Below are 26,984 nucleotides of genomic sequence, written 5' to 3' on the forward strand. Positions count from 1 at the left end.
TTGTCTAATAACCCTTAGAGGGCAATAAGCTGCTCCTCCACTCAAACTAAGTAATGGTACTGCATTCCCCTCTACGCTTGTAATCTTCGCCTTGTTAATCTTTGGCCAATTGATCCGCCATTGGATTTGATCAAGAGTTAAGGCTCTAATGAAATTGGCCCAATCTAAGAAAGATTGTTTGGGTAATATGCTTTGGAGACGAATATATCGTTCAATTGGATTTATCGCTGAACAAATTTCGCGAATGTTCATGAAACGACACCATGGTCGAATGTGTGAGATGAATCACAATAACAAAAGACCAATAGAAGCTTAAAAGATATATCTTCCACAATTTTGGTATGTATTTAAGGAAATGATAGTTTGGGCAAGAAGCATATTAGAAAAGTCTCACTTAAGACATGCTTGTCTTGCGATCACAGAGACTAAAGGGTCTAATCCCGTTTTAGACACGGGGAATAGAATAAAGTCGAAGAAAGCTAGAATGAATATCCGGGCTGAAGTGTTTCTCATTTTCCTAGGAAGTTTTGAAAAGTTGGCTACTAGGAAGGATAGTGGAAATCTACCCGTGTTTGATTTGATTAGCTTTTCGATTTTAGAAGTTTTGAGGTTAAGAAATTCAACTAGAATGCTCACAGGATTAAGTCCAACGGTTGGCTCTACAATCCTAAGCTTAAAATTAATTCTAATGGCAGCTTGATATTCTTCTAATGTTGGTACCAATTCATGTTCTCCAAGTTGGAATGTGGCGGTGGAAACCTCCCAAAAATGTGCCAAAGCTTGGACTAAACTGACTTGATGTTCTACATGCATGAGCTCGAGAAGGTATCCAAGCCTTTCCTGGACATAAGTTTGGCTGTCCTTGGACATGCTTTTCCACCAAGCAACGAGCTCCTTCCGAGAAATGGGAATTACTTGGATGTCTAGTTTTCCCATTGAGCTTAATCATGCAAAAAGATTTATTATTAATCACCATGGATTACGAATCAATTTTAATGCCTCCATTTCAATCATATGTCCTTTTGAGGTAAAACGGAGGTAAAATACACTTGCATGCCTAGAAAGTAATGCAAATGTCATTTTGAGTCCGTTTAAACATTAAGAGAGCATATACCTGAAAATCATGGGCAAATTCAATGTGTGATGTAAATGCCCATTCTGTCATACTCCATTTAGATCATAAAGTTCTAAACTATGGTTTACAACTTCGAATACATTGAAATGAACAAATAAGCACTTAAATTACATGAAAAATCCACCATGGACCTATACATTTCATCTAAAAATGAAAGAATGGTCAAATGGAGTCGCCAAGCCTGTCGCGCCGCGCTTTTTTTTTTGTTGGAAATTTCGGGGTTTGCGTGCTAAGGAGGTATTTCCGTGCAAAGAGTCTCTCCTAGACCATACCTCACGTGACAGTAGATGGTAATTTTCCTATTTAATCTAAGTTTTTGATTTTGGAGTTGCCACTAGTCATTATTGGTAGGTTGACTAGAAACCTAATTGAAGTATGGGAGAAATACCACGATTCTACGAATCAGAGATTCTGAGTACGGGGACTTGGTTATGCTAATGATCCCAAATTGAGATCCCTAACGCCCTTTCGGTACCTAAGAACGATATGATGTCTAACATGTCATGCAAGTTTCCGAGGCTTACCCACTAATTCTATCTATTCTAATTATGAGGAAAATCAATCAAGAATTAAATGCGCAATCAATGTTAATCAAATCAATCAATCCTAAATTGTCTCTAAAAATGAAAATGCACCCAAAAAAACATCAAAGTCCTAATGAAGCCCTAAAAGCTTATTCATTTCATGATTTGTGTCTTTTTACGGTTTTAGGGTTTTTTAGGGGTAATAACCCCTGAATTTGAGGTTTTCTAAAATGCCACTTGGACACTTCAAAAAATTCAAATTTCACTTTCTAAGGTTGGCCACAGTGTTTTTGAACCATTTTGTGAATTTTTGAAATTTTTGATTTTTTTTTCGGAAAATTAAATTTCTGAGAATTTTACTAATCGAGAATTGATTTTTATGAATTTTTGAAAATTTTTATGAATTTTTGAATTTTCGAATTTTACCTCATTTCGAATTTTCCAATTTTTATTTTTATTTTATGAATTTTTATGGATTTTCTGAAAATTTTTGAATTTTTATGAATTTTAAAATTTTTTTATTTTTTTATGGATTTTCTATTTTCTTGAAATTTTTTGAATTTCTAAAAAAAATTTATATTTTTTTGATTTTATATATTTTTATGAATTTTTAAGATTTTTAAAATTTATTATTATTTTTTTAAATTTTCCCCGCCGAGAAACGAACCGGACCGACCCGGTTCGACCCGGTTCAACCCGGTTCGGCTGAGCGGAGCTGGGCGTCGCCGGCGCCGGCACTGATCGTCTTCTCCGGCGGTTACGGTGCCCAAAACGGCACCGTTTTGACTAGATTTCTTTGGGGCATTTCCCCGAGCACCTAGTGGGCGTGATTTTGTGTTGCACGTTTTCAAGGCCGTCGGTTTGAACCAAATTCCGACGACCTTCCAGCCATCTTCCAACATCAGTTCATGGTGATATACTAACTCCACATTGTCTTCTAGCCATTCAACCTATTTGGTTCGTCATCGGACCATCGCTGGCCGGCGAAAAACTGACCTAAAAACCTAAAAATGATCAACTCTGATTCACAGCTATTCAGTTCACTAAATTAATCGCCCTAACCCTCTAGATCAATCCTAATAATTATCAAAATCTCAATCAAAGTGAGAAAACTACTAACTTGGGTGATCTATGATCACAAGAGGCGCTTCAGCGAAGATCAGGAACTCCGGCGAGGTGGTTTCAATGTTGGATTGACTCGGTTTATCCCATTTAACAACCCAAATGCAATCAAACAACACAAAATGTGATCAAAAACATATTCTGAGCATTAAGAAACTCAAAATCATAAAAAAAAAATTTACAAGATCAAGCACGGTAAAACTCAAACACATAATCTAGAATTTTGTAAAAACTGTGATCATGACTAAACTTTACCTATCTCGTTGAGTGATCAAATGATGTTTTCAGTGCAATCCTCGATCGTGAAGCTCTTCCTCAGTACTTGAACTTCAATATGGTGACTTTAGCTTTGTCGGAGACCGTCTGGACACGCTTGCTGAGCTCGACTTTCAGACCTTCACGACTAGCTTCTGCACAGATCAAAAGAGGAGGAGGTCCACCTTGAATGATCGATTCGCCGGCGCCGTTCCGCTCGTCGGCACCGGACACTCGATCAGGGGACCTCAACTCCCTATTCTCTCTCTAAATTTCGCGTTCTTTCTCTCTGTTTCTCTCTTTTCTCTCTCGGAAATTTTCTCGAACACCTTTTTTTCAATGATTAGTTTTTTCTCTTGTTTTTATTGATCAATTTCCCGCCCAAAGTTTGTTATTTTCTGGCCTTGAATCAGTTAGATCAAATCTCCAATGCCAGCTGATGATTATCCATCTGGATTTGGAGTTTAACACGTGCTTAATCGTTCTAGGTAAGTCGGCAAAGTCATGGGTTTGAATCATTTTTTTCTGGGTTTAGAACTTTCTGGGTAAGTAGGGTGAGGAAGAAGTTCCTGGGTCGGGTCGGGTTGACCCGGTCGACCCGGCAGAGCCGGGTTGGTCTAAATTCGCAAAATAAGCTCGATTTTGACCCAATTTTCAAAATTAAACCCCAAAATTGAATTTTTTTTATCACATTTTGAACCCAAATATGCGATTTTCGTCAATTTTTGTCATAATCATGTCCAAGATTTTCAAATTTTTATACTCGGGTTGGTGAGGTTTTATTCAATTCAATGCCTCAATGACCTGATTAGGTAAAATTAGTGCCAAAATTGAATTACCCACATCAGATTAACCTTAGAAGTGATGGTCTCATGGTTCGACAATTTCGAATTGGACACGATTCCAAATTTGGGCTCAAAATTCCTAATTTTCAATTGAATTTTGGGGATTTGTGATTTTTATGATAAATTGTGCAATTGGACCGACCATCATGAAATTCAAGGTCCCAGAATCATTTGTTGTGAAGACACTATGACTTAGAAATGACTAAAAAAGATTCAATTGCATTTTTGGTTCAATTTGGGTTTGGTTTTGCCCAATTTTGGGAAAAACACATACCCGATTGATATTTTTCAAAATTTACGATGCATTAATGAAATTGGATTTAAAAGAAGACTGATGACTAGTTTTATGGAATTTTCTGATTCTATTTGCTATTTTTCTTGATTATTTTACTTATTTTGACCAAAAGAAATTAAAGAAAAATGCAGGAAAATGCTAAAAAAATTATTTTTGGTTTAGAAATAGGTTTCTAGGCTTGGCGAAGGTTCCTAATCCTAATTTGAAGATTTTTTAAAATATGAGAAAAATGAGCTAAAAATCTGGTATCAACAACTGGTATACAGCAAGATATGTGCTTTTGTGGTAGCAACCATGCAGATATTCCTTGGGATTTTCGTACTTCGCTTGGATAGCACAAATGGCATGTGCGCAGGGAATTCCAGAAAGTTGCCGAGCTCGACATGAGCACTTTCTTTTGTCCATTTAGACAACATACTTGTCTGTCTTTTCCACGACCTCATAGCCATCATCTCCATTCCAGATAGGATGACAGAACCTACTACTCACCAAGTTGTCATCCAATCTTTTAGCAATCCTAGGACCATACTATCTAGTCCACTTCACAACCTCATCTCTCTGTTTTTGCAGCTTTGTCATGACTATCGCTCGAATATCCTCAAGCATGCTGATGATTGGTTTGCATCTCGCCTCTAAAATTCTGCCATTGAAGGCTTCACTGAGATTATTATCGATGATATCACTCTTGAATTCTTCACTGAAGAAGGCCTTGCACCAATGCTTGGGTTCAGTTTGGAAAAGTGCTTCATAACCGTCCTTCGTCAAGTCAAGCATCTGCTGTTTGTGAATTCTAAAATCAGCCATGTTAGTGCTCTTAGCTATCATCCAAAATTGCTTCTGTAGTTTCTTCCCTTTGTAGATCTTTGCCCAGTTTGCATATATGTGCCTCGCATACATCCTATGTTCAACAAATGGCATCAACTCAGCTAGAGTAGGAAGAAGTCCCTACAAGAATTCTTACATCAAGGCATTAATAAAGGCATGTGCAAGATAAAATATGTCATAAATATTGTTTGTGCAGTTGCACCAGCATTACCTTTTGTTGGTTGCTCATGAATACCCAACCTCCTCCATTAGTGATCTTAAGGTCCGCCATCAAATTTTTCAGGAACCACGACCAAGTGTCCTTGCTCTCTACCTTCACTACAGCCCAAGCAATTGGAAACATCTGGTTATTACCATCTATCCCAATGGCAGCCAACAATTCTCCCTTGCACACGCCCTTCAAGAAACATCCATCTAACCCTATGACTCATCTATAACCTGCAACAAATCCCCACTTGCATGCATTAAAGCAAATATAAATTCGGTCAAAGTTAGTCCCATGGTTAGGCAGTAGCCGCTCCACAACCTCAACATAAACTCGACTAGCCAGGTTTTGCAGCCTACATTCTCCAGCATATTCCCAAATTTGACCATATTCTTCCTTGTACCTCCCTAGAAGTTTTTTATCACCTTCTGCTTGGCTCTTTTGCACTGATTAAGTGACACATTAATCCCTACCTGCTCCCTCACCAATTGCTTCAGCTGAGGACACTTCACATCAGGCATCGCTTTGATGGTATTGAAGAAGTGTTTCGACAACCAAGCACTCGTTATGCTTTTGTTGTTAAACATGATGGAACAAGTATGTTCCTCCTGGAATGACCTAATTTGGAATAACCCATCCCTCTTTGAACGTGCGCCATATATCTTCCACGAACAACTAGGTTGAGAACACTTTGCTCTAACATAGTCCTTCGTATTTCGAGTGAACTGAAGACTCCTCTGTTCAGCTATTGAATACTTGATAATCCCTTCTTTGAACTGCTTGGCATCAGAAAATTTCATACCTACAATCAACACTGAAGAATAAGAGCCAGGATCATAGAACGGATACTTACGTTTCCTTCTGCGCACAACGGGATCATCATCTTCATACTGATTTTCAAAACTATCATTTTGTTCATTAGAGCTGCTTTCTTCATAATCATTGTCATTACCTTTAGCTAGAGCTCCATCAGTGCTATGTCCTAGTTTAGCTTCATGCAATCCTCCAAGTGCAACTACTGATTTTTTTTCCAAATTCACTTTGCTTTTGCCTTGACTGTGCAAGTTTCTCATCGTCATCATCACTTGGGAAATTTACATTTGCCACACCCTCATCATCTGATTCACTAGATGCAGCAACTTCCCACGACAATCCAGTGAACTCAAATCTAGTGAACTCTTCACTCGTTGCATGGCTTGCCTCCCTCTCCTCCCTCTCTTGCCTCTCATGTCCAGCTTCATCTATAATAGAACTAGCACTAACCTGAGTCCTAGGTAAAGCAGCACCATCCCCTACGTCTCCTCCCTTAGCCCTTTCATCAGATTCACCATCACTATAGGACTCAACGTACACAACAACTTCTTTTCCATGAAGATAATGGTAGATGATATCCTTAACACCATTATCATCATGAAAGTTTCTAATGTCGTCCTTCAAGCTGCTTCTAGGAACACAATAATGCAAACTTCCTATTTTGCATCTTAATTGTTGAACTATATCCCTCACGAGATTAATATATGCTAGCTTGCTGCTATCGAAATAAACAGTACTTTCAAGTCCCCTAAAGTATTCCCACTTGTTAATGCCGATGACAAATTTTCCTCCATAACGAACAATGATGTCGAGAATTGTGTCTTTATCCTCCACGTCGACCCTACATTGAAGGAAAAAAGCTAAAAAAGTCAATATTTTAACTTTCGGGACCACACCACATGGGAAAAAGAGCACAGTTTCACATGGAGGTCCCCATATAGTCAACAAGATTGAAAAACCCACCATCAGACCACATGGGTGACAATGACAGAGTTCCCCACATGGACTACAGTCTATAGCATATACTCAGCCAGGCACCAACACAACCGAATCCACTTCAAGCCCTAATATCCGAACAATTAGCCATAATTTATGAAGTTCAAGCTTTAATTTCCAAAGTTCAAGACCTAATTTCAAGTTCGAGCCCCAATTTCCCAAGTTCGAGCCCTAATTTTGGACTTCAAACCCTAATATCCCCAAAAGCAGCCTTAATCTACCAATTAATTGAGTGAAATATAGGACAATGAGGCACAATGTGTCTATAAATTCAGCAAAATAGAAATTAATAGCCCTTATTTGAAGACTGACCTTCGTAATTTGCCACGAAGACGGGACCGACGCCGATGGGATGAGTGATGCTCAGTCCACGGGATGAGGGAACGACGCCGACTGACCACGGGGGGAAGGCAAGAGACGGCGACGGCGACGGGATGAGGGCGCCACGAGCGACGAACGACGGGCGACGGCAACGGCGAGGGGATGAGAGCGCCACAAGCGATGAGCGACGGGCGATGGTGACTGGATGAGGGAGACAAAGCAGAAGAACGGTTGTGACTCGCAATGAGATGACAACGACAACGCAATGCTAAGACCTTTGATTGAGCGACGTCGTCGTTTTGCTCATCCACGTGGAAATCAAATTTTGAACTGAATATCCACGTCACGCTCTTTTTTTAAATGAAAAAAGCCAGGTCAGCTTTTTGGCCGGAATTTTAGCCGGAGTTACTTCAGCCGTCGAATCAACTACAGCAGCTAGAAATCCTTGACACCCTTCCCTCAACAACTTAGTCATTTCTAGTGACGAAATCCATGGAATCGAGGTTCTCTCTCGATTTCCCAAAAATTTGAATTCTAGATGTCCAACATGATTAAATTGGATCACCATACTACTACAATCCATTACAGCCCTCTGCTTAGTCAGCCAATCCATACCCACTATCACATCAAAATCATACATGGCTAGAACCGCTAAATCAATCCTTTCCTCCCTATCACCAATCACAATCTTACAATTCGAGCACCCCAACGAAACTAACACCTTATCATTCAAGGGAGTTGTAACACACAACACAACATCAAGCAACTGCGGTTCCATACCAGTCAACTCAACAAATTGCTCAGATATAAATGAACGTGACGTCCCAGGGTCAAATAAAGCATACGCAGCATGATCGCACAGAGAAACCATACCTGTGACTACCCCTGGCGCGTTCTCAATCTCTCTGCTGGCCATGGCGTACACCCGTCCTTGGGCTTGTGGCCTATTCTGATTAGCTGTCTGGGCAGCTCTAATTTGGTTCTCGTTCCAGGGTGGCGGCACTGCAGGCGATCTATTCTGCCTGAGGTTGGGGCAAAATCTTATATGATGACCAAATTCGCCACATCCGAAACATGCTCCGCCTATGGTTGGGCAAGGTCTATTTCCATGTCTTTCCCCGCACACCCGACATGGACAATTCTGAAAACGGGTCGGTTTCCCGATATTCCTTCTAACAGGAGGGACGAAACATCGATTACCCGTCATTGGCCTCTTCCCTAATTGACGGTTGTCCCTACCCTGGGCAAATCTTGACCCAGAAGCGGCAGCCCTATCCGCCAAGTCCCGCTCAATCGCTTGAGCCCTATCATAAATCTCGTTATACTCTCTCAAATTCAATGAAATCATTTGGCTGCAAAGGTCCGACTTCAAGCCGTCTTAACCTCCGAGCCCTATCCAACGGGTCCTCGACCATCTTTGGGGCAAACTTAGATAACCGAGCAAATTCAGCCTCGTACTGATCTACTCTCCTCTGTCCCTGACGAAGCCTCATAAACTCAGATAATTTCTATTCCCGAGCACTCTCAGAAAAATATTTACCATTAAAGGTTTCCACAAACATCGCCCAAATCTGGGCGGTACCAGCCGGGAACACCCTTCCTCTAGTGGCTTTCCACCAATCATTTGCATTTCCTTGCAATTGATATACTACCAATGTCACTTTCTCTTCATTAGTGCATCCTAATACCTCAAAGGCTTTTTCCAACTCCTCTACCCAAAACGATGCAAGCTTAAGATCGCCTCAACCATCAAACTTAGGGGGCCTTAATTTCAAAAACTGCTCCACTAATTGGTGCGTCTGCCTATTCACATTCACCTGCCCCTGCCCTTGATTCCCATTATTATTATTGGCAGCAGCGACCATAGCGGCCTCAGCAGCTTGGGCAATAGTGGTAGTTCTTTCCTGAGTCTGCCGTCCTATCGAATTACCAATCTCTTCTAGGGTCCTTATGACCGCATCCATTCTCGGATCTCCTGCAGGTCGAGCTCGTGAGCTGGATGGACCCCCAGTTCCTCTACCTCGCGAACTCATCCTCACGATTTCATCCACTTGCCTACCTACTATAGTTCCACTCAGGAATTAGAAACCCAGGCCAACTATACCAGTCTAGTCCTAGGCAATGAATTAACGCAATAATTCACTCAGCAGGTAATCAATCACCACAGAACAAGGCTACAATCAATAAAGTCTGTGCACTTACTCAGGTCCAGACGCACCTGCATTCGAATCATTATAACAATCAATTCACTCAGCAATCATCACAAACAATCTGGAGGCACGCGTAGCTCATTCCACCCTATAACTTACTAAAGTCTCCCTAGATTACTACCCCAGGGTTTCTGCTCCTTATCTCTCCAGACTTCGACCAACTTAGATCAAACTGTCCTCGCTCTGATACCAAATCAAACCATGATGTCACGCTCCAAACCCCATCGAGCATACGACACACCTCTTTGGTCAAATATCGCGATGTCCCAGAAAATCGCCGACCCAATTCATCTTATAAGAGATTTAATTCAATCAGCGAAAGCCACAAATACCCAGACAATAATTGGCTAGGATATAAGGGAGAATAAACATCCATTACTTATCCAACTTTATACAATATCCACCATATACAACTCATATCATATACATGCACACCGAACTATCAAAACTACACACCACCGATATCAAAAAGATCAGTAGCCTGGTACCCTATCTGCCAAAAATGGAACACCTCAAAAGACCTGCACTCAACCCCTACACTAACCCCTACGCCCCCTAGATGGCGTCCACTCCGAGTCCGACTCCTCAGGACCCGAGTCTGAATCCCCCTGAGCCACCTGCTCCTCTGAGGACTCTGAATCAGTTTTGATCTTAATTGTGTTGTCTATATCACCCGACTCCACCGGAACCTCGACCTCTCCTCCTCCTCAAACACCTCTTTCGGCTCGTCCTCTGGCTCGCCCTCGGGTGCATCCTCTGATTCCATCTCTGGGTCTTCTTCGGGTTCTTCTTCCGGTGCCTCTTCAGGTTCTTCCTAAGGGTCTTCTTCTTCTAGTTCTTCCTCTGGTATCACGTTGAGATCTACATCCATAGGATCATACCCTGCCTGTGACTCCTCCGGCTTCGGATCAGGCTCAGCCACGGGAGGTTCAGGTGCTGCAGGTGTGGCCTGAAGTCAAGACTGCGCTAGACTAGTCTCTAAACTAGTCATCTCACCATCAGGAGGGGGTATGGATGACGGATCCCAATCCCCAACTCCGTCAAATGGGACGTCAAAGCCACGGATGGGGCCAAACTCATCCAACCCGTCCCTGAACATCCAGGCAGTGTAGGTATGGGCCTGCCAAAGAGGTAGTCCTACGTCTACCCAGACTACAGTAGTATGCTTAACCCAGGTCATATTTTCATCTATCGGGTATTCTACAACATCATGGTCGATGTGCATCGGAATCCCAAAACGCTGCGGCGGCGGTGGTGGAAGGTTCATGGCTCAGGCCGGGGTTCTGAAATTATTGGTTGAAACAACCATGAGAACACATCTTAATATGTACACACCCTAAACCCCATCTAGGCTAACACGTACCTCCAGACAAGACCAAACATGACATCACCTAATGAACACATCATGCACACAATTTACACTTACCTGAGCTTTTCATGTGTGCAACCTGCACGTTAACCATAATAATACAATTTCCAACCACATGCACATTCCAAATACATTACACGCACTCGCTCCTGCCTCATCACACTATTATCACTCAACTCGCCAGTGACCCGCGTAATGGTACTGCCTCAGGTTCACTGTGACCATCTCATATTTTCCACTCGACTCGTCAATGACCCGCGTAATAATACCGCCTCAAGTTCACTGCGACCAACTCATATTCACAACACTCCTTAGCCAGCGTAATGGTACTGCCTCGGGCTATGCATCTTGCCCGCGTAATGGTACCGCCTCAGGCTTAACGTCCACCACCTACGGCACAACCCACGTTATGGTACCACCTTAGGTTGGCCGTCCTCTGGTAATACCGGACATCGTCTCGCGTAATACTACCGCCTCAGGATGGATCAATTCCCCGCGTAATGGTACCGCCTCAGGGATTTTCGTAGCCACACATACAGCATCACACACAATTTCTCACTCGTTCACTCGCTCGATTTACACGCCAACATGCCAATATACTAGCCGATCAAGTTCGGCCCGCACAAACACCAAACCACACGCATTTCACATGCTCAATCAACACCCAATCGTGGCCAATTACCAATCAAATCAATTCAACCCATGCGTACATATAACGGCCCACATTTCAATCAATCAACTCACGATTCAACAAACATACAAGGCCACTATCGGGCCAACAATCACAGCCACAATCATGGCATAAATTCAGCATTTCCAAGCTTAATTCAAACCATAACAAGCACCACAATCCAGCCACATTACAACACGCCAAACCGACACCATTTGCCCCTAAATCGAACCCTATGCTCGTCAATTCAATCTACGACATCCAGCACTCAACTCAGCCTCAAATCAGCCCTGAAACATCACCAATTCATCCTCAATTCAGCCAGTACAAGTCCCCAAATTAGTCCACCAAATTAACCCCTAAACAACCCCTAATTAACCCGATTCAGCCCCTAATCAAGTCTATCGATACCCGATATCCTCAATAGGGTTTAGGGGGCGACTTACTTGGAATCTAGGCTAGCTCGGCTGAAGGGGAAAGGGGCGGCTGACCGGCGGCCACACGGCGGCGAACGGCGACGGCAAGCAGCTCAGCGGACGGCGGCGGCTGGCTGGACAGTGGCTGGGCTTCCACGAATGGATAGGACCGAAGGGACTGGTATTTCGGTGAGGACAGAACATGCGAGAGAGAGACGGTGAGGTGAGAGGCAGTGGTGAAGCGAGCGGCCATGGCGGTAGCGAGCTGCTCCTAGCGCGGCTGATCTGGCTAGGCGAGAGGACGGCGGTGGCTGCTGGCTAGGCCGGACGGCCACGGTCACGGTGGGGAGGGGTTGGCTCGGTCGTGAGGGGGAGAGAGGTGAGAGAGTGAGGGGATAGAGAGAAAAATGAGGATTATAAATGAAGAACACCAATAATTGGTGTCTAACCCAAGCCTAAATGACCATCATGCCCTTCTCTCACATTTGCAACCAACGGCCAAGATTTGTTCTTATCTTGATATCAACGGTCGAGATCAAATCTTTTCCAAAATATCCAAGGGTAAAATGGGAATTTCACAAAAAGTCCAAGGGCAAAATTGTCCATAAATTGTCATTTCTAAAGTGAGGGTGAAATGACCAAAATGCCCTTCCCCATTTACACTTGGCCTTAACAAACTTCCAGGGGTAAAACGGTCATTTTCCATCTCTCGCTGAAATTCGATTTTTCTGAAGGATTCGGACAATTCTAAGGTTGATCATGCTAATAACAATGTCATCCAAATGTTCTGTCATGATTTTCTAAATTTCCAATGCCCAACTTGATCTCTAATTAATGACTAAACTTTAAATAACGCAACTTGAGCATATCTCAGACTAACGGGTGGCTTTTGGGGAAATTCGCACTTTTGACCCGTGGCCGATACTGAATCAAGCCATGTTCAAGTTCACTCGGATCGTGACGACCTCGGTTGTCACTTAATCGCGAGGATCGATCGCTAATTCCGACAGGCGCGATCGTTTAGTATAGGTTTAGGGTCATTCGTCAGTTCATCTCGTGGTCAAGCGGAATCACCCGCGATCCACTAATATGACAGCGGCGAATTGATCCCTAACTATCCTTGGATCGGCCTACATTGGCTCAAAATGTCACCTCGATAATTCTATGGTCGAAAGTCGATTCACGATCGAGTTTCTTTAGTCGCGCGAATTTAAATCCCCAATTAGCCTTTCCCTAACGGTTAGTATTCCCGGAGTGATCAATTCCGGGCGAGATCTAACTACAAGCACGTCCATAAACCATTCATTTCATAAATCCCAAGTGCGTCGGATTTCAGAATATCACAACTCTTTCCCCCTTATAAAAGTTTCGTTCTCGAAATTTACAAATCAAACTAACTACTCAAACAAGTGGGGGTATTGACGTTGCATTTGCTCTTCACTTTCCCACGTCGCGCCTTCTGTCCCGTGATGTTCCCAAACAACCTTGACCATCGGGATCGTCTTGTTCCTTAAAACTCGTTCTTTCCGATCTTCGATCCTTAGTGGTCTCTCGACATACGACACCGTGTCGTCAACTTCTATCTCTTCGTAATTCAACACGTGAGTTGGGTCCGGTTCATATTTTCTCAGCATCGATACGTGGAACACATTATGCACTTGCGACAAATTTGGCTGGAGTGCAAGGCGATAAGCTAAGTCTCCAATCCTTTCTAAAACCTCAAAGGGTCCCACGTACCTCGGACTCAACTTCCCCTTCTTACCAAATCGGGATAATCCTCTCATGGGTGATACCTTAAGGAATACGTGATCCCCTACTTGAAATTTCAAAGGTCTTCGCCTTCTGTCTGCATAACTCTTTTGACGGCTTTGAGCTGTTTTCAGCCTTTCGCGAATTATATTAACAGCCTCAACTGACTGTTGAACTAATTCTGGCCCGGTTATACTCCTTTCTCCTACTTCGTCCCAACATACGGGCGTCCTACATGCTCATCCATACAGTGCTTCAAATGGCGCCATTCCGATGCTCTGCTGAAAACTATTGTTGTACACGAATTCTGCTAAGGGCAATTGCTCTTCCAACTTACCCTGAAAATCCAATATACATGCATGAAGCATATCCTCTAAAGTCTGAATTGTCCTCTCAGACTGGCCATCTGTTTGTGGATGGTAAGCTGTACTAAACTGCAGCTTTGATCCTAATGCCGTCTGCAGACTTTTCCAAAAATTGGCGGTAAACCTAGTGTCGCGCCACGCTCTCGCGTGCTTAGGATAGAGGTATTTTTCTATACGGGCCTCTCCCAAACCATACCTCACGTGACAACGGGGTTTATTTGATCTAAATTTGAACTTGGAGTCGCCACTAGTCATTTACGGTAGGTCGACTAGAAACCTAATTGAGGTACGGGAGAAGTACCGTGATCCTACGAACCAAAGATTCTGGATAAGGGACTTGGTTACGTTAACGATCCCAAATTGAGACCATTAACACCCTTTCGGTACCTAAGAACGATATGGCATGTCTAGCGTATCACACGGATCCCTAAGGTCAATTCACTACTCTAATCATGGATAGACAATTAAGCATCCAAAAATTCAATGCATAACCAATGGCAAATCAATCACAGCAACCCTAATTTGGCCACTAGAAATGAAAACCTACTCAAACCTTAACAAAGCTCTAATAGCTTATTCATTTCATTTTTTAGGGTTTAGGGTTTTTTAGGGATTTCGGCCCCAAATTTGGAATTTTCCAAATTATGTCATTTAGGCATTTTGGAAAGTCCAAATTTCACTTTTTATGACTGGCCACAATGATTTTTAATCATTATGTGGATTTTCAAAATTTTTGATTTTAGATTTTTTTTAAGTGCCATTTGGACACTTCAAAAATTCAAATTTCATTTTTTATGGCTGGCCACGATGATTTTGGACCTCTCTGTGAATTTTCAAATTTGTTGAATTTTTTTAAATTTTTTGATTTTTTTTTTCGGAAAAATTTCTTTAAACCGAGAAATGATTTTTTATATGATTTTCTGGAATTTTTTTTTTGTGAATTTTCGAATTTTTCAATTTTTATTGATTTTTCAGAATTTTCAAATTTTTATTTGTATTTTCTGGATTTTGGAAATTTTTATGAATTTTCCGGAAATTTTTGTATTTTTCAGAATTTTCTGGAATTTTTTCTAATTTTTATGAATTTTTTGCAAAATTTTCTAATTTTCTAATTTTTTTATGATTTTTTTATTTTAAGAATTTTTCTAATTTTTTATTTTTTTTTGAATTTTCCCGCCGAGGGGACAAACCGGACCGGACCGGTTCGGACCGGTTTGGCCTAGACCGAACCGGCCGTCGCCGGTGCCGGCGCCGGTTACTCTCTCCGGCGGGCATGGCATGCCAAAAACGGTGCCGTTTTGCCCATTTTCGTTGGGGCATTTTTACAAACACTTGGTGTGCATGGATTTGTGTTTTTTGTTCTCAAGGCCGCGACTTTAGGTTCACCGTCGGCGACCTTCCGGCGACTATTCCGCCGTTCCACTTGCACCATCAACAAGCCCACATGTCCTATTATCATTCTAGTCTAATTGGGTCACCGTCGGACCTTCGTCGGAACCGGTCCAAAAAACCTAACTTGCACTGTTTAAATTTTCATTATTTAGAACTAGAATCCTAAAACTAGCCGCCCTAGCCGTCTAAATCGGTTTAAACAACCATCAAAACATCAAAAAAGGTCAGGGAGACTAACTTGAATGGCCTTACAGCCACGGCAATGCTCCGGCGAGGTCACCGGAGCTCCGGCGAGGGGGTTTACATGGGGGCCGACTCGGTTCGTGCGTTTTTTAGGTCCAAAATGCAATCAAATCACATCAAAATGTTTAGAAACTAATAATGATCATCAAAATGTCAAGATTCGGCAATGAAATCACTCAAATATGCATATTGAGACCAAAACCAAATTCTGGAAAATTTTCATAAAATTGACTGTGAACGATTTTTACCTGATTTGTCCGTCGAGCAAATGAATTTTTCGAAGTGATCCGCACCCAAGAGATCGTTGCTTGACACTTCCTCTACCTCCTGGTGCTCTTGGATTCGCCGAAATAGGTCTGGATACACCGCCCGAGGCTGATTTTCAGACCTTCGCGGTCAGCTTTTCCGGCTTGGCACGGCAAGGGGAGGTCACGGCCAACTCGTGATTCGCCGGCGCCCCGCCGTCTGGGGCGGCGCCGAGCACTCACGGGGGGACCTCTGACACTCTCTCTCTAGTTTTTTCTCTTTGATTTCGCTCCTTTCTCTCCCTTCTCTCTCTCGGGAATTTTGTCGAACAGTTTCCCTTCATGTTCTTCAGTTTTTCTTGTTTTTTTGTTCTTCGATTTCGCATCCAAAAATCGTTGAAACCGACTCCCAATTAGTTGGGGTCGTTAATCGGTGCCAACTGGACATTTTCCAGCTAGCCAAGCCGATCAACACGTGCTAAAATGGCTGGAAATGTTTGACAAAATTGCGGGTTTGAATTAGTTTTTTTTCTGGGTTTCTTGCGGGCTGTGGTCGGGTGAAGAAGACGATACTGTTCGGGTCGGGTCGGGTCGACCCGCCCGACCCGGCAGTTCCGGTTTTGCTTAAATTCGTGAATTAAACTCAATTTCCACCAAATTTTCGAAATTCAATCTCAAAATTGAATTTCCCAGCATGTTCCGAACCCAAACATATAATTTTCCCCAATTTTTATTATAATTGTGCCCAAGATTCTCATTTTTATATTCGGGTTAATAGGGTTTGTTCAATTCGAGGTCTTAATGACCTGATTAGGAAAAATTGATGCTAAAATTACATTACCCACCCCTGATTAACCCTAGAAATGATAGTCTCACATTTCGGCAATTTCATTTTGGGCACGATTCCCAATTTAGGTTCAAAATTCTTAATTTTCAATCAAATTTTGGAGATTTTTTATTTTTATGTCAAATTGTGCAATTAGACCGACCATTATGCAATTAAAGGTCCCAGAATCAATTGTTGTGAAGACACTATGACCTAAAAATGTCTAGAAAAAATTTAATTTCATTTTTGGTTCAATTCGGGTTTAATTTTGCCCAATTTTGGGAAAAGCATATACCCAATTGAGATTTTGTAAAATTGACAATGTATTTATGAAATTGGATTTCAAAGAAGATTAATGACTATTTTTATGGAATTTTCTGATTCCATTTACTATTTTTCTTGATTTTCTTGCTTATTTTGACTAAAAGAAATTAAGAAAAATGCAGAAAAATGCTAAAAAAATTATTTTTTGGTTTAGAAATAGGTTTCCAGGCTTGGCCAAGATCCCTTGACTTAATTTTGAAATTTTTGAAAATATGACAAAAATGAGCTGAAAATTAGGTGTCAACAGCTGCCCCTCTTTGAAATTGAGCTCGTTAGAGGTTGATTTCAAAGACAAAGTGACACCTGAATTTTTAGTCGACTCACTAGACGGGATGGAAATTTCACAACAAATGATTAGGGTCTTTGCTTTTGAGATTCGTGATCTAATCCAAAGGTTCTCTTTGGAACATATTTTGAAAGGGTTCTTAATGATTTGAAAGAGAGAGAGAAACTTACTTGTTTGTGAGAGTTTCTTTGATGCTCATCCAAGGGCATGAATTGATGGTGGTGATGATTATGATGATTATTCTGATTTCTCGGTTTGAGAACTAACTCTAGAACCATGAACGTCCGAAGCTCTTCGCCTTAGGACTTGAGTTTGCTTAGCATGGAATGCATTCCGGAAAAAAAATTCTGTTTCGGAAAATGACGTTTGTTAAAAAATTTCCGGAATGCATTCTGGAATAAAAATGCATTTTTTAAAAATTCTTGATTCCAGAATGCGTTTTTGATTCCAGAATGAGTTTTTGGCAAGAAAATGAGAATCTACTTTTTGTAGCTTCTTGATTCCGATTCCAGAATGAGTTTTTGGCAAGGAAAAGAGAATCTACTTTTTGTAGCTTTTTGATTCCGGAATGCATTCTCCCTATTTTCTCACAATTTTTTTTTTCAAAAAATGCATAAAAATTGAAAAATTCTAGAAAAAATCATAAAAATTTCCAGAAAAAAAAGTCAGATTTCTGGAAAATATGAAATTTGGTGAATTTTTTTTAAAAAAATAATAAAAAAATTAAAATTTTCAAAACTTCACAGAATAGCTTAAAACACATGTGGCCACCCATTTTGAGCGAAATTTAAATTTTTTGAGGTGCCCAAAAAAAATCAAAAATTTCAAAATTTCACAAAATGGCTTAAAATACCCGTGGCCACCTACTTTGACTGAAATTTAAATTTTTTGAGGTGCCCAAAAAAAAGAAAAATAATAAAAAATAAAAATTTTCAAAACTTCACAAAATGGCTTAAAATACCTGTGGCCACCCGCTTTGAGTGAAATTTAAATTTTTTGAGATGCCCAAAAAAATATAAAAAAAATAAAAAAAATTCAAAATTTCACAGAAAGTGCTTAGAATACTTGTAGCCACCCACTTTGAGTAAAATTTAAATTTTTTGAGGTGCCCAAAAAAATAAAAAATAAAAAAATAAAAAAAATTCAAAACTTCACAATATGGCTTAGAATACCTGTGGCCACCCACTTTGAGTGAAATTTAAATTTTTTTAGGTGCCCAAAAAAAAATTTCAAAACTTTACAGAATGGCTTATAATGCCTGTGGCCACCCACTTTGAGTAAAATTTAAATTTTTTAAGGTGAAAAAAAAATCAACAAATCAAAACAGATTTCTATTCCAGAAATCAATTTATGGAGCAAAATTAGTCATGTTTTACCAAACAGATTTCTCCTCCAGAAATCAATTTTTGGCAAGAATTTGATTTATGGAGCAGAATGGTTACCATTCGCACCCTTAGTGGTTCCTCACCAGTAAGACTTTGGATATTTGTCTAGTGGTTCTTTGCTAACTAAGACTTTGAAATTTTCCTAGTAGTTCCTCACTTGTAAGACTTCGAATTTGCCTAGGGTCTCCTCACCTGTAGGACTTCAATTTGCCTAGAAGTTTCTCACCAGTAGGACTTGAATTTGCCTAGGGGCTCCTCGCCTATAGGATTTGGGTTTTACCTAGTGGTTTCTCGCCAGTAAGAATTGAATTTGTCTAGGGGCTCCTCGCCTATAGGATTTTGAATTTTACCTAGTGGTTCCTAATCAGTAGGACTTGAATTTGCCTAGGGGCTCCTCGCCTGTAGGATTTGGGTTTTACCTAGTGGTTCCTCGCCAGTAGGAATTGAATTTGTCTAGGGGCTCCTCGCCTGTAGGATTTGGATTTTACATAGTGGTTCCTCACCAGTAGGAACTGAATTTGCTTTGGGGCTTGAATTTTGGAGACTTTCCATGTAATTCCTCACCCGTAGGATTTTGGAAATTGCCTAAAGGCTCCTTGCCAATATGATTGAATTTTGGAGACTTTTCATGTAATTCCTCACTCGTAGGATTTTGGAAATCGCCTAAAGGTTTCTTGCCAATAGGATTTGGATTTTGCCTAATGGTTCCTCACCAAATAAGATTTTAGAAAGACTTCAAACAATGAATGCCTTTACTGTGTGTTTTGTGATTTTAAGGTTTCACTAACATTGATATGGTTTTTAGCTGACCAAAAACTATTTTGAAAAGTAGTTTTGAAATTAATCAAAACTGTTTGAAATGTGGTTTTTCTTTTAGCTTACCACAAACTATTTGAAAACTTGATTTTAAGTTAACCAAAAACTATTTGAAATCTGATTTTGAAATATGCATTCTTTGTATTAAATGCACTTCAGGCAATCAAATTTCCTTTTAAAGGAAGTATTTGAGCGAAGTGTTTGTAAATTTCAAGAAATGCTTGAAATAATCATTTGGAAGACCTTCATTAGAAAGGATTTGTTTCGATCTATGAATTTGGTCTTTTCTTCATTTGATTGAAAGGGGATTGATCTGATATCCCTCGATTTTATTTCTCCTAACCAATCCTTAGGTGTTCGGAGATATTCGCAATGTATACAATCCAATTGATCCGATAAGGTCTTTCAAAAGGTTGTAATGTTGGCTTGGTTAATGGCTATTCAAAGGATAGGCATTCTGAGGCCAAGAAAAAGATCTTATCATCTTTCAACTCACTTCAAGTTTTCAAGTTAAGAACCTGGAGGATAAGATAAGACAATATTGCACACACTTCTTTAAGTGATGGCTTCTGCCATGAAATCATATTTTCACTCTCAACATCTCAATCTGAAGAGTCTTTGGGGAGAGGTTGTAATGTCGGTATTGGGTAGGCTAAAAATGGCTCAATTGTTTTTGAATTTAGGGTTTTTGTGAAATTGGTGATCTTCTTGGCATCACCACCCTTTTTTTTGTCCACTGGGGATCTTTTCTTAGCATGAACACAAGAGTCCCCTAAACTCTCATCGAGATTTTCAATCACTGATTTGTTGTGACTTTTGATTGTTCGCAACTTTTGCTTTTCTTTTGACTTGACTTTTGTCATTCTTTCTTTTGAATGCTTTTCTTTCTTTTCTTTTGCTCATTTTTCTGGGCATTGGCCTTGCTTTTACCAGGCACACTGCTTTTTCATGCCCCAGGCTCTTTTATCCTTGATCCTTTTGCATTCTAAGGACTATGTGTTCTGCCCTTTATTTTCTATTTATCAAAGTGGATCATATGTTCATGCTCCAGTGCGAAGAGATGATCACCAACTTGGGATTCTGAAATGAATATTCAAGCTCAATTGGGCTTTGCAAAGGATAATGTGTTTGGGATATGGAAACGAAATGCTCTTCTTCCTCTTGGGATGTTGTGAGCTTCCATATGAATTCATCTGAAGTTATCACAGAAAGATTGATGCAAGTGTATGCAATAAAATCTTTCTTGATCCTATTTTCCATAAATGTCAACCGTGAACCTCCTAATTTGCCCTAGTGTGGGGTAGTTCTTAATAGGGTTGTTTTTGGGAAACTTCTCCACTGTTTAGGCTCAAATTTGATTTGCAAGGGATAATCATGTGTTTGGGATGATGAAATGATTGCCTTTCATCATTTCAATTCATGTAATCATTGCGAAATCCCCTATTTCCTTCGGATGAGTTTTTCTCACTCGTTTCAACACTTTGACTTTGAGTGTATAGGGGACGTGTTTGGATATGGCTTGCCTTTCATCATTTGAAGGTCTTTCCATTTGATTTAATCCAAACTTTTCCTCTAAAAATTTTCATGACTTTCGTCAAAACTTCCTTTTTAAGGAATTTTGATGCGTAATGCATGATCAAAGAATGTGTATTTCAAAACTTTTTTGTTTAAAGCACTTTTGAGGTAATTTTTGAAACAAACTTTTACGTTAATCCGCTTAGAGAAAAGAAGTTTCATTTTTCCAGAAAATTAACCTCTTCAAGACCCAAATTTACAAGTTAGGGATACTTACCTAATAGGCTTGTCAATATCCCTCTTGATTGTTTTGATTCTGCATTAATTTGTTCCACTGGAGATTTGAAAATGAGATGTTCGAGCTCAAATTCATATATTAGGGATACTTACCTGATCGGTTTGATGAAATCCCTCTTGTTTGTCTTGTCTTGATTATTCATGAAAGATTATCTCTTTTGATATTTTCTTCCAATTTCCCTGGGGATGATAAAAGGGAAAAGTACATTAGAAAACAACATTGAGAAAACCGAATTTGAGAATGACACTTCCCTTTTGTTTTTCAACTCCGTTGAAAGATTTTAGAAGTCTTAAGTCATCTCAGATTTCCTTTTGTCATAACTTGCAAAATGAACAAACATGTTCTATAAAATGCATGATATGCATGATATGCACATGTTATAACTAGTGCCAATTTTCTTGAATATCCGTCTTCATTTCATGGGTAGAAAATCTTGACAGCATCTGCATTTACAGGATAGGCTAATTCTGTTCCTGTAATATCTATAAGAATTAGTGCTCCTCTAGGAAGAACCTTCTTGACAATGTATGGACCCTTGTAATTCGGAGTGAATTTCCCACGTGAATCTGAATTATTGGGAATGACCTTCTTCACAACTAGATCATCCGTTTCAAAACGTCTTGGTTTCACCTTTCTGTTGAAAGATTTAGCAATTCTTTTCTGGTAAGCTTGTCCATGACATATAGCCCTTAATCTTCTCTCATCAATCATGTTGAGCTGTTCATATCTTTGTTGGCTCCATTCAGCTTCTGAGAGTTTTAATTGGGATATCCTCAATGAAGGAATTTCTACCTCAACGGGTAATACTGCTTCCATCCCATAAACTAAAGAAAATGGAGTTGCCCCAGTTGATGTTTGAATTGAAGTTTGATATGCCATCAGAGCATATGGCAATCTTTCGTGCCAGTCACGATAATTCTCAGCTGTCTTGGATAATATCTTCTTGACATTCTTGTTTGCCGCTTCCACTGCTCCGTTCATTTGTGGGCGGTATGGAGATGAATTTAAGTGTCGAATGTGAAAGTGTTCAAGAAAATCATTTACGATTTTGTTATTCAAATTTGAACCATTGTTGGTAACGATTGCTTCTGGAACTCCGTACCTAGCAATGATGTCTCGTTTGATGAATTTTGCTACATTCTTGGCGGTGACATTTGTATATGAATTTGCTTCAATCCACTTGGTGGAGTAATCGATTGCCACCAAGATAAATCGATGTCCATTTGAGGCCTTAGGGTTAATTGGGTCAATCATGTCAATTCCCCACATTGAAAATGGCCATGGTTTTGACATTTGATGCAGCTCATTAGGTGGTGCATTAATTCTGTCTCCATAAATTTGACATTGGCAACAACACCTCACATGTTGGATGCAATTTGTTTCCATTGTCATCTAGTAATATCCCAATCTCATGATTTCGCGGGCTAAGAGATGGCCATTCATATGCGGACCACATTTGCCTTCATGGATTTCTCTCATGATTTGTTCAGCTTCTTTAATATCAACGCATCTTAATAGGCTCGAATCGAACGACTTCTTATAAAGAACCTGTCCACTGAGAAAGAACTTGTTGGCTATCTTTTTGATAAATCTTCTGTCGCCTGACTGGCTTCCTTCAGGAAACTCTCCTTCTTGTAAGTACTTCTTGATATCATGAAACCATGGTTCATTGTCAAATTCTGTTTGAACTACCATGCAGTGTGCCGGTTGTTCGAGAATATTAATTCTCAATGGTTTTATATCCATGCCATCTTCAGCTTGGAGTAAGGATGATAAGGTTGCAAGAGCATCTGCGAAATGATTATGGGCTATTGGAAGATAATCAAATGTTATTTCTTCGAATTCCTCCATTATTCCTTCTAGGCATTTGTGATAAGGAATCAGCTTTGCATCACGAGTTTGCCATTCCCCAGTTGTTTGCAATATAATGAGCATAGAATCTCCATATACTTGCAACCTTTTTACCCTCATTGAAAGGGCTAACTATTAGCCGAGAATGCACGCCTCATATTCAGCAATATTATTGGTGCATAGGAATACCAATTTTGCAGATACTGAATAATGTTGGCCTTCTGGGGAGATCAATACTGTCCCAGTTCCTAATCCAGATAGGTTGGTTGCGCCGTCAAAATACATGGTCCATTTATCATCGACCAATGTCAATATATGGCCATCAAGTTGTTCTTCAGGATTAGCGATATCCTGCGAATTTTCTGCTAGCATGTCTGCTATTGCTTGTCTTTTGATTGACTTTTGGGATGAACTTCTGATGTCGAACTCAGACAACAAGACCTGCCATTTGGCTAATTTTCCGACCAAGGAGGATTTCTCAAGAAGATACTTGATCGGAGGCAAAAGGACACTATAAGTGCCATAACTTGTGTACGGAGATCACTTTGGTGCCATAACTTTTTTTCAGATCACTTTGGTGCCAAGTCGGAGGAAAAACGATCACTTAAGTGTCATAAGTTTTTTTTGGATCACTTCAGTGCTAAAATTTTTGAAAAACGATCACTTAAGTGCTAAAATTTTTTAAAAACGATCATTTAAGTGCTAACATTTTTTAAAAACGATCACTTAAGTGCCAATCTCCGGCGAGCCACGTCAGCTTCAGAAATTAATAAAAAAAATGCCACGTCGGATTTCCGGCGAAAAATTGTTTACGGCACCGGAGTTGGCACTTAAGTGATCGTTTTTCAAAAATTTTAGCACTTAAGTGATCGTTTTTCAAAAATTTTAGCACTAAAGTGATCCAAAAAAAACTTATGGCACCAAAGTGAGCGCCGTACACAAGTTATGGCACTTGTAGTGTTCTTTTGCCCTTGATCGGATCATTCTCAGTCACTAGCAAAATTTGGTGATGAAGGGTATACTGTCTTAATCTGTGTAACACCTAAATTAATGCAACGCATGTCTTCTCAACTGCTGGGTAATTCACTTATGATATTGTGAATTTCTTGCTTAAGTAATAAACGGCTTATTCTTTACCGTCATTTGGTCTTCTTTGCACCAGCATTGCTCCTAATGATTCATGGTGAATCGTCAAATATAGGATCAGCGAGACTCCAGGAATTGGTGGTACTAATACTGGTGGTCATACCAGATATTCTTTGATTTTGTCAAAAGCTTGTTGACATTCTTTATCCCACTTTACTTTGGCATTGTTCTTCAGTAGTTTGAAGAATGATTTAGCAGTCTCAGAAAGCTGATAGATGAAGCGGGCAATGTAGTTTAATCGCCCCAACAAGCTTCTCACTTCTTTTACCGTAGAAGGAGTCTTCAAGTCATGTATTGCCTTAATCTTGGAAGGATCGACTTCGATTCCTCTATTGCTGACCACAAATCCTAGAAGTTTGCCAGATTTTGCCCCAAATACACACTTATTGGAGTTCAGCCGCAATTTATACTTTCTGAGTCTTTTGAACAATTTGCGAAGCACCTCAACATGGTCTTCTCCTTGTTTGGATTTTGCAATTATGTCATCCACATATACCTCGATTTCTTTGTGCATCATATCATGGAACAAAGTTACCATTGCCCTTTGATATGTGGCACCAGCATTTTTCAGACCGAAAGGCATCACCTTATAACAAAATGTGCCCCATGGTGTTATGAAGGACGTTTTCGCCTTATCCTCTTTCCTCATGAGGATTTGATTATATCCTGAGAAGCCATCCATGAATGAAAATATTTCGAAACCAGCAGTGCTATCCACTAATACATCAATATGTGGAAGCAGGAAGTCATCCTTTGGGCTTGCTTTATTTAGGTCGCGATAATCGACACGTACTCGCACCCGACCATCTTTCTTCATTACGGTACTATGTTGGCAACCCATTCTGGATATGGCACTACTTCGATGAAACCGACTTTGAGTAATTTCATCACTTCTTCTTCTATTTTCTTTGCCAATTCTGGCTTCGTTCGCCTCAATTTTTGCTTCCTCGATGGACTACTTGGATCAATTGGCAAAGCGTGTTCAACTATATTTGGATCAAGGCCTGGCATGTCAGCATAGGACCACGCGAATATATCTTGATATTCCTTGAGCAAATCTGTTATTCTTTCTGCTTCTGCTGAGGGAAGACTTTCTCCAATCTTAACCTCTTTGGGGTTCTCTTTATCACCCAGATTAACAGTAATCGTTTTCTCTAACGTGAGTGGCTTTGATTCTTTATGACGGATTCATTCTCTTCTTATCCATTCCTCATCTTCATTATCCCCCTCAATATCATAAGTGATCTCCTTGGAGAGATTTGAGTCACCTATGAACCTATTATGGATGTGTGAATGCTCATGCCTGACATGCAACAAACATGATTAGTAATTGCATATGAAATGAATTGATGCATGAGGTTTAACGAAAAACCCCTTTGGAAAATTATTTTGAAATCTGTTTTGAAGAGATCAAGAGAATAGAGCTAATCCTTGTATCCTTAGATATCCTTGCTCTTAAAATCATTTTCGCAATGAGGAGTCATACGGAAACCCAAAGCCTCAAGCCTCACGTGTGAGAGCAATATTCATCATTGGTTTGGTTTTGTTTCCATATGTCCTTAACAAAACATTGAACACTTTTATTGAATTTGAAAAATGCAATTACATCTATATTGAAAGGAATGTAAATTGCAACTGAATTGAAATTGCAAACAACATCAATATGAAATAGACAAATTGTAAAGGCAACAATAAGGAAAGGGTTCAAAAGAATCTTCCTACTCCAGTGCATAGGTGTCTTCATCCTCAATTATATTGATAATATCTTCTTCGAATAAACCCAGCATGTCAGGCTCGGTCTTTGCACGTAAATTTTCTTTTGAAAGCAGTTTGGGAGGCCTAGGAAAATTTTCTCTGATATGAATATGATGATAGGGTAACTCTTTAGCCTTACCCTTCCATGTTGATAGGTTGATGGTTCCATCACCTCGGCTTCCACGGCCTTCATGATTCTTTTGACCTTGGCCTCGGCCTCCATGGTGATTACTAGTGACTTCATACCCCACTCCATACTTCTTCTTTGTGCCAAATGGGATAATAGGTTCTTTAATTCCTTGCGCTTTTGTCCCAAGCCCACCATTATGGTTAAATCCATATTGGCATAACACTTTTCCAGACATAATAGACGATGTCGAAAATTCTGGAGTCTTCATGACACTACCAGCGGGAATTTGTATCATGAAAATCATCTCGAAGGAATGATAACTGGGCTTTTCTTTTATCTCCGACTCGACATAAGGTATGGCACTTTCCTTGTAAGTGGTAAAGTCCGTTTCCCCATGTATGGTAATCATTTTACTGTTAATAACAAATTGAACTTTTTGATGGAGACTAGAAGGAATGGCGCCAGCCATATGAACCCAAGGCCTCCCTAGCAGTAGGTTGAAGGTCCTTGAAATGTCTACCACTTGAAAATCAATCAGAAAAGGCACAGGGCCTATTTTTACTTCCAGCTCGATGTCACCGATAACATTCTTTTTCATCCCATCGAACGAACGTACAGTCACCTTTGAAGGTTTGATATGTTCTTCACTAATCCCTA

General features: G+C 40.2%; 1 protein-coding gene across 1 annotated transcript; it reads right to left on the minus strand.

The window, feature by feature from the left end:
- Positions 1–4,704: 4,704 nt before the first annotated feature.
- LOC130137218 (uncharacterized) lies at positions 4,705–5,344 on the minus strand. Its single transcript, XM_056308024.1, has 2 exons — positions 5,213–5,344; positions 4,705–5,121 (listed from the first exon to the last, which is right to left on the minus strand). Exons 1-2 carry the CDS (start codon positions 5,342–5,344, stop codon positions 4,705–4,707), a joined length of 549 nt encoding a protein of 182 aa, XP_056163999.1.
- Between the last annotated feature and the right edge of the window lie 21,640 nt (positions 5,345–26,984).

The sequence above is a fragment of the Syzygium oleosum genome, unplaced genomic scaffold (genome assembly GCF_021117445.2).
Source record: "Syzygium oleosum isolate NSW1041296 unplaced genomic scaffold, Sole_v2.1 Sole_v2.65, whole genome shotgun sequence".
NCBI classification, from domain to species: Eukaryota; Viridiplantae; Streptophyta; class Magnoliopsida; order Myrtales; family Myrtaceae; genus Syzygium; species Syzygium oleosum.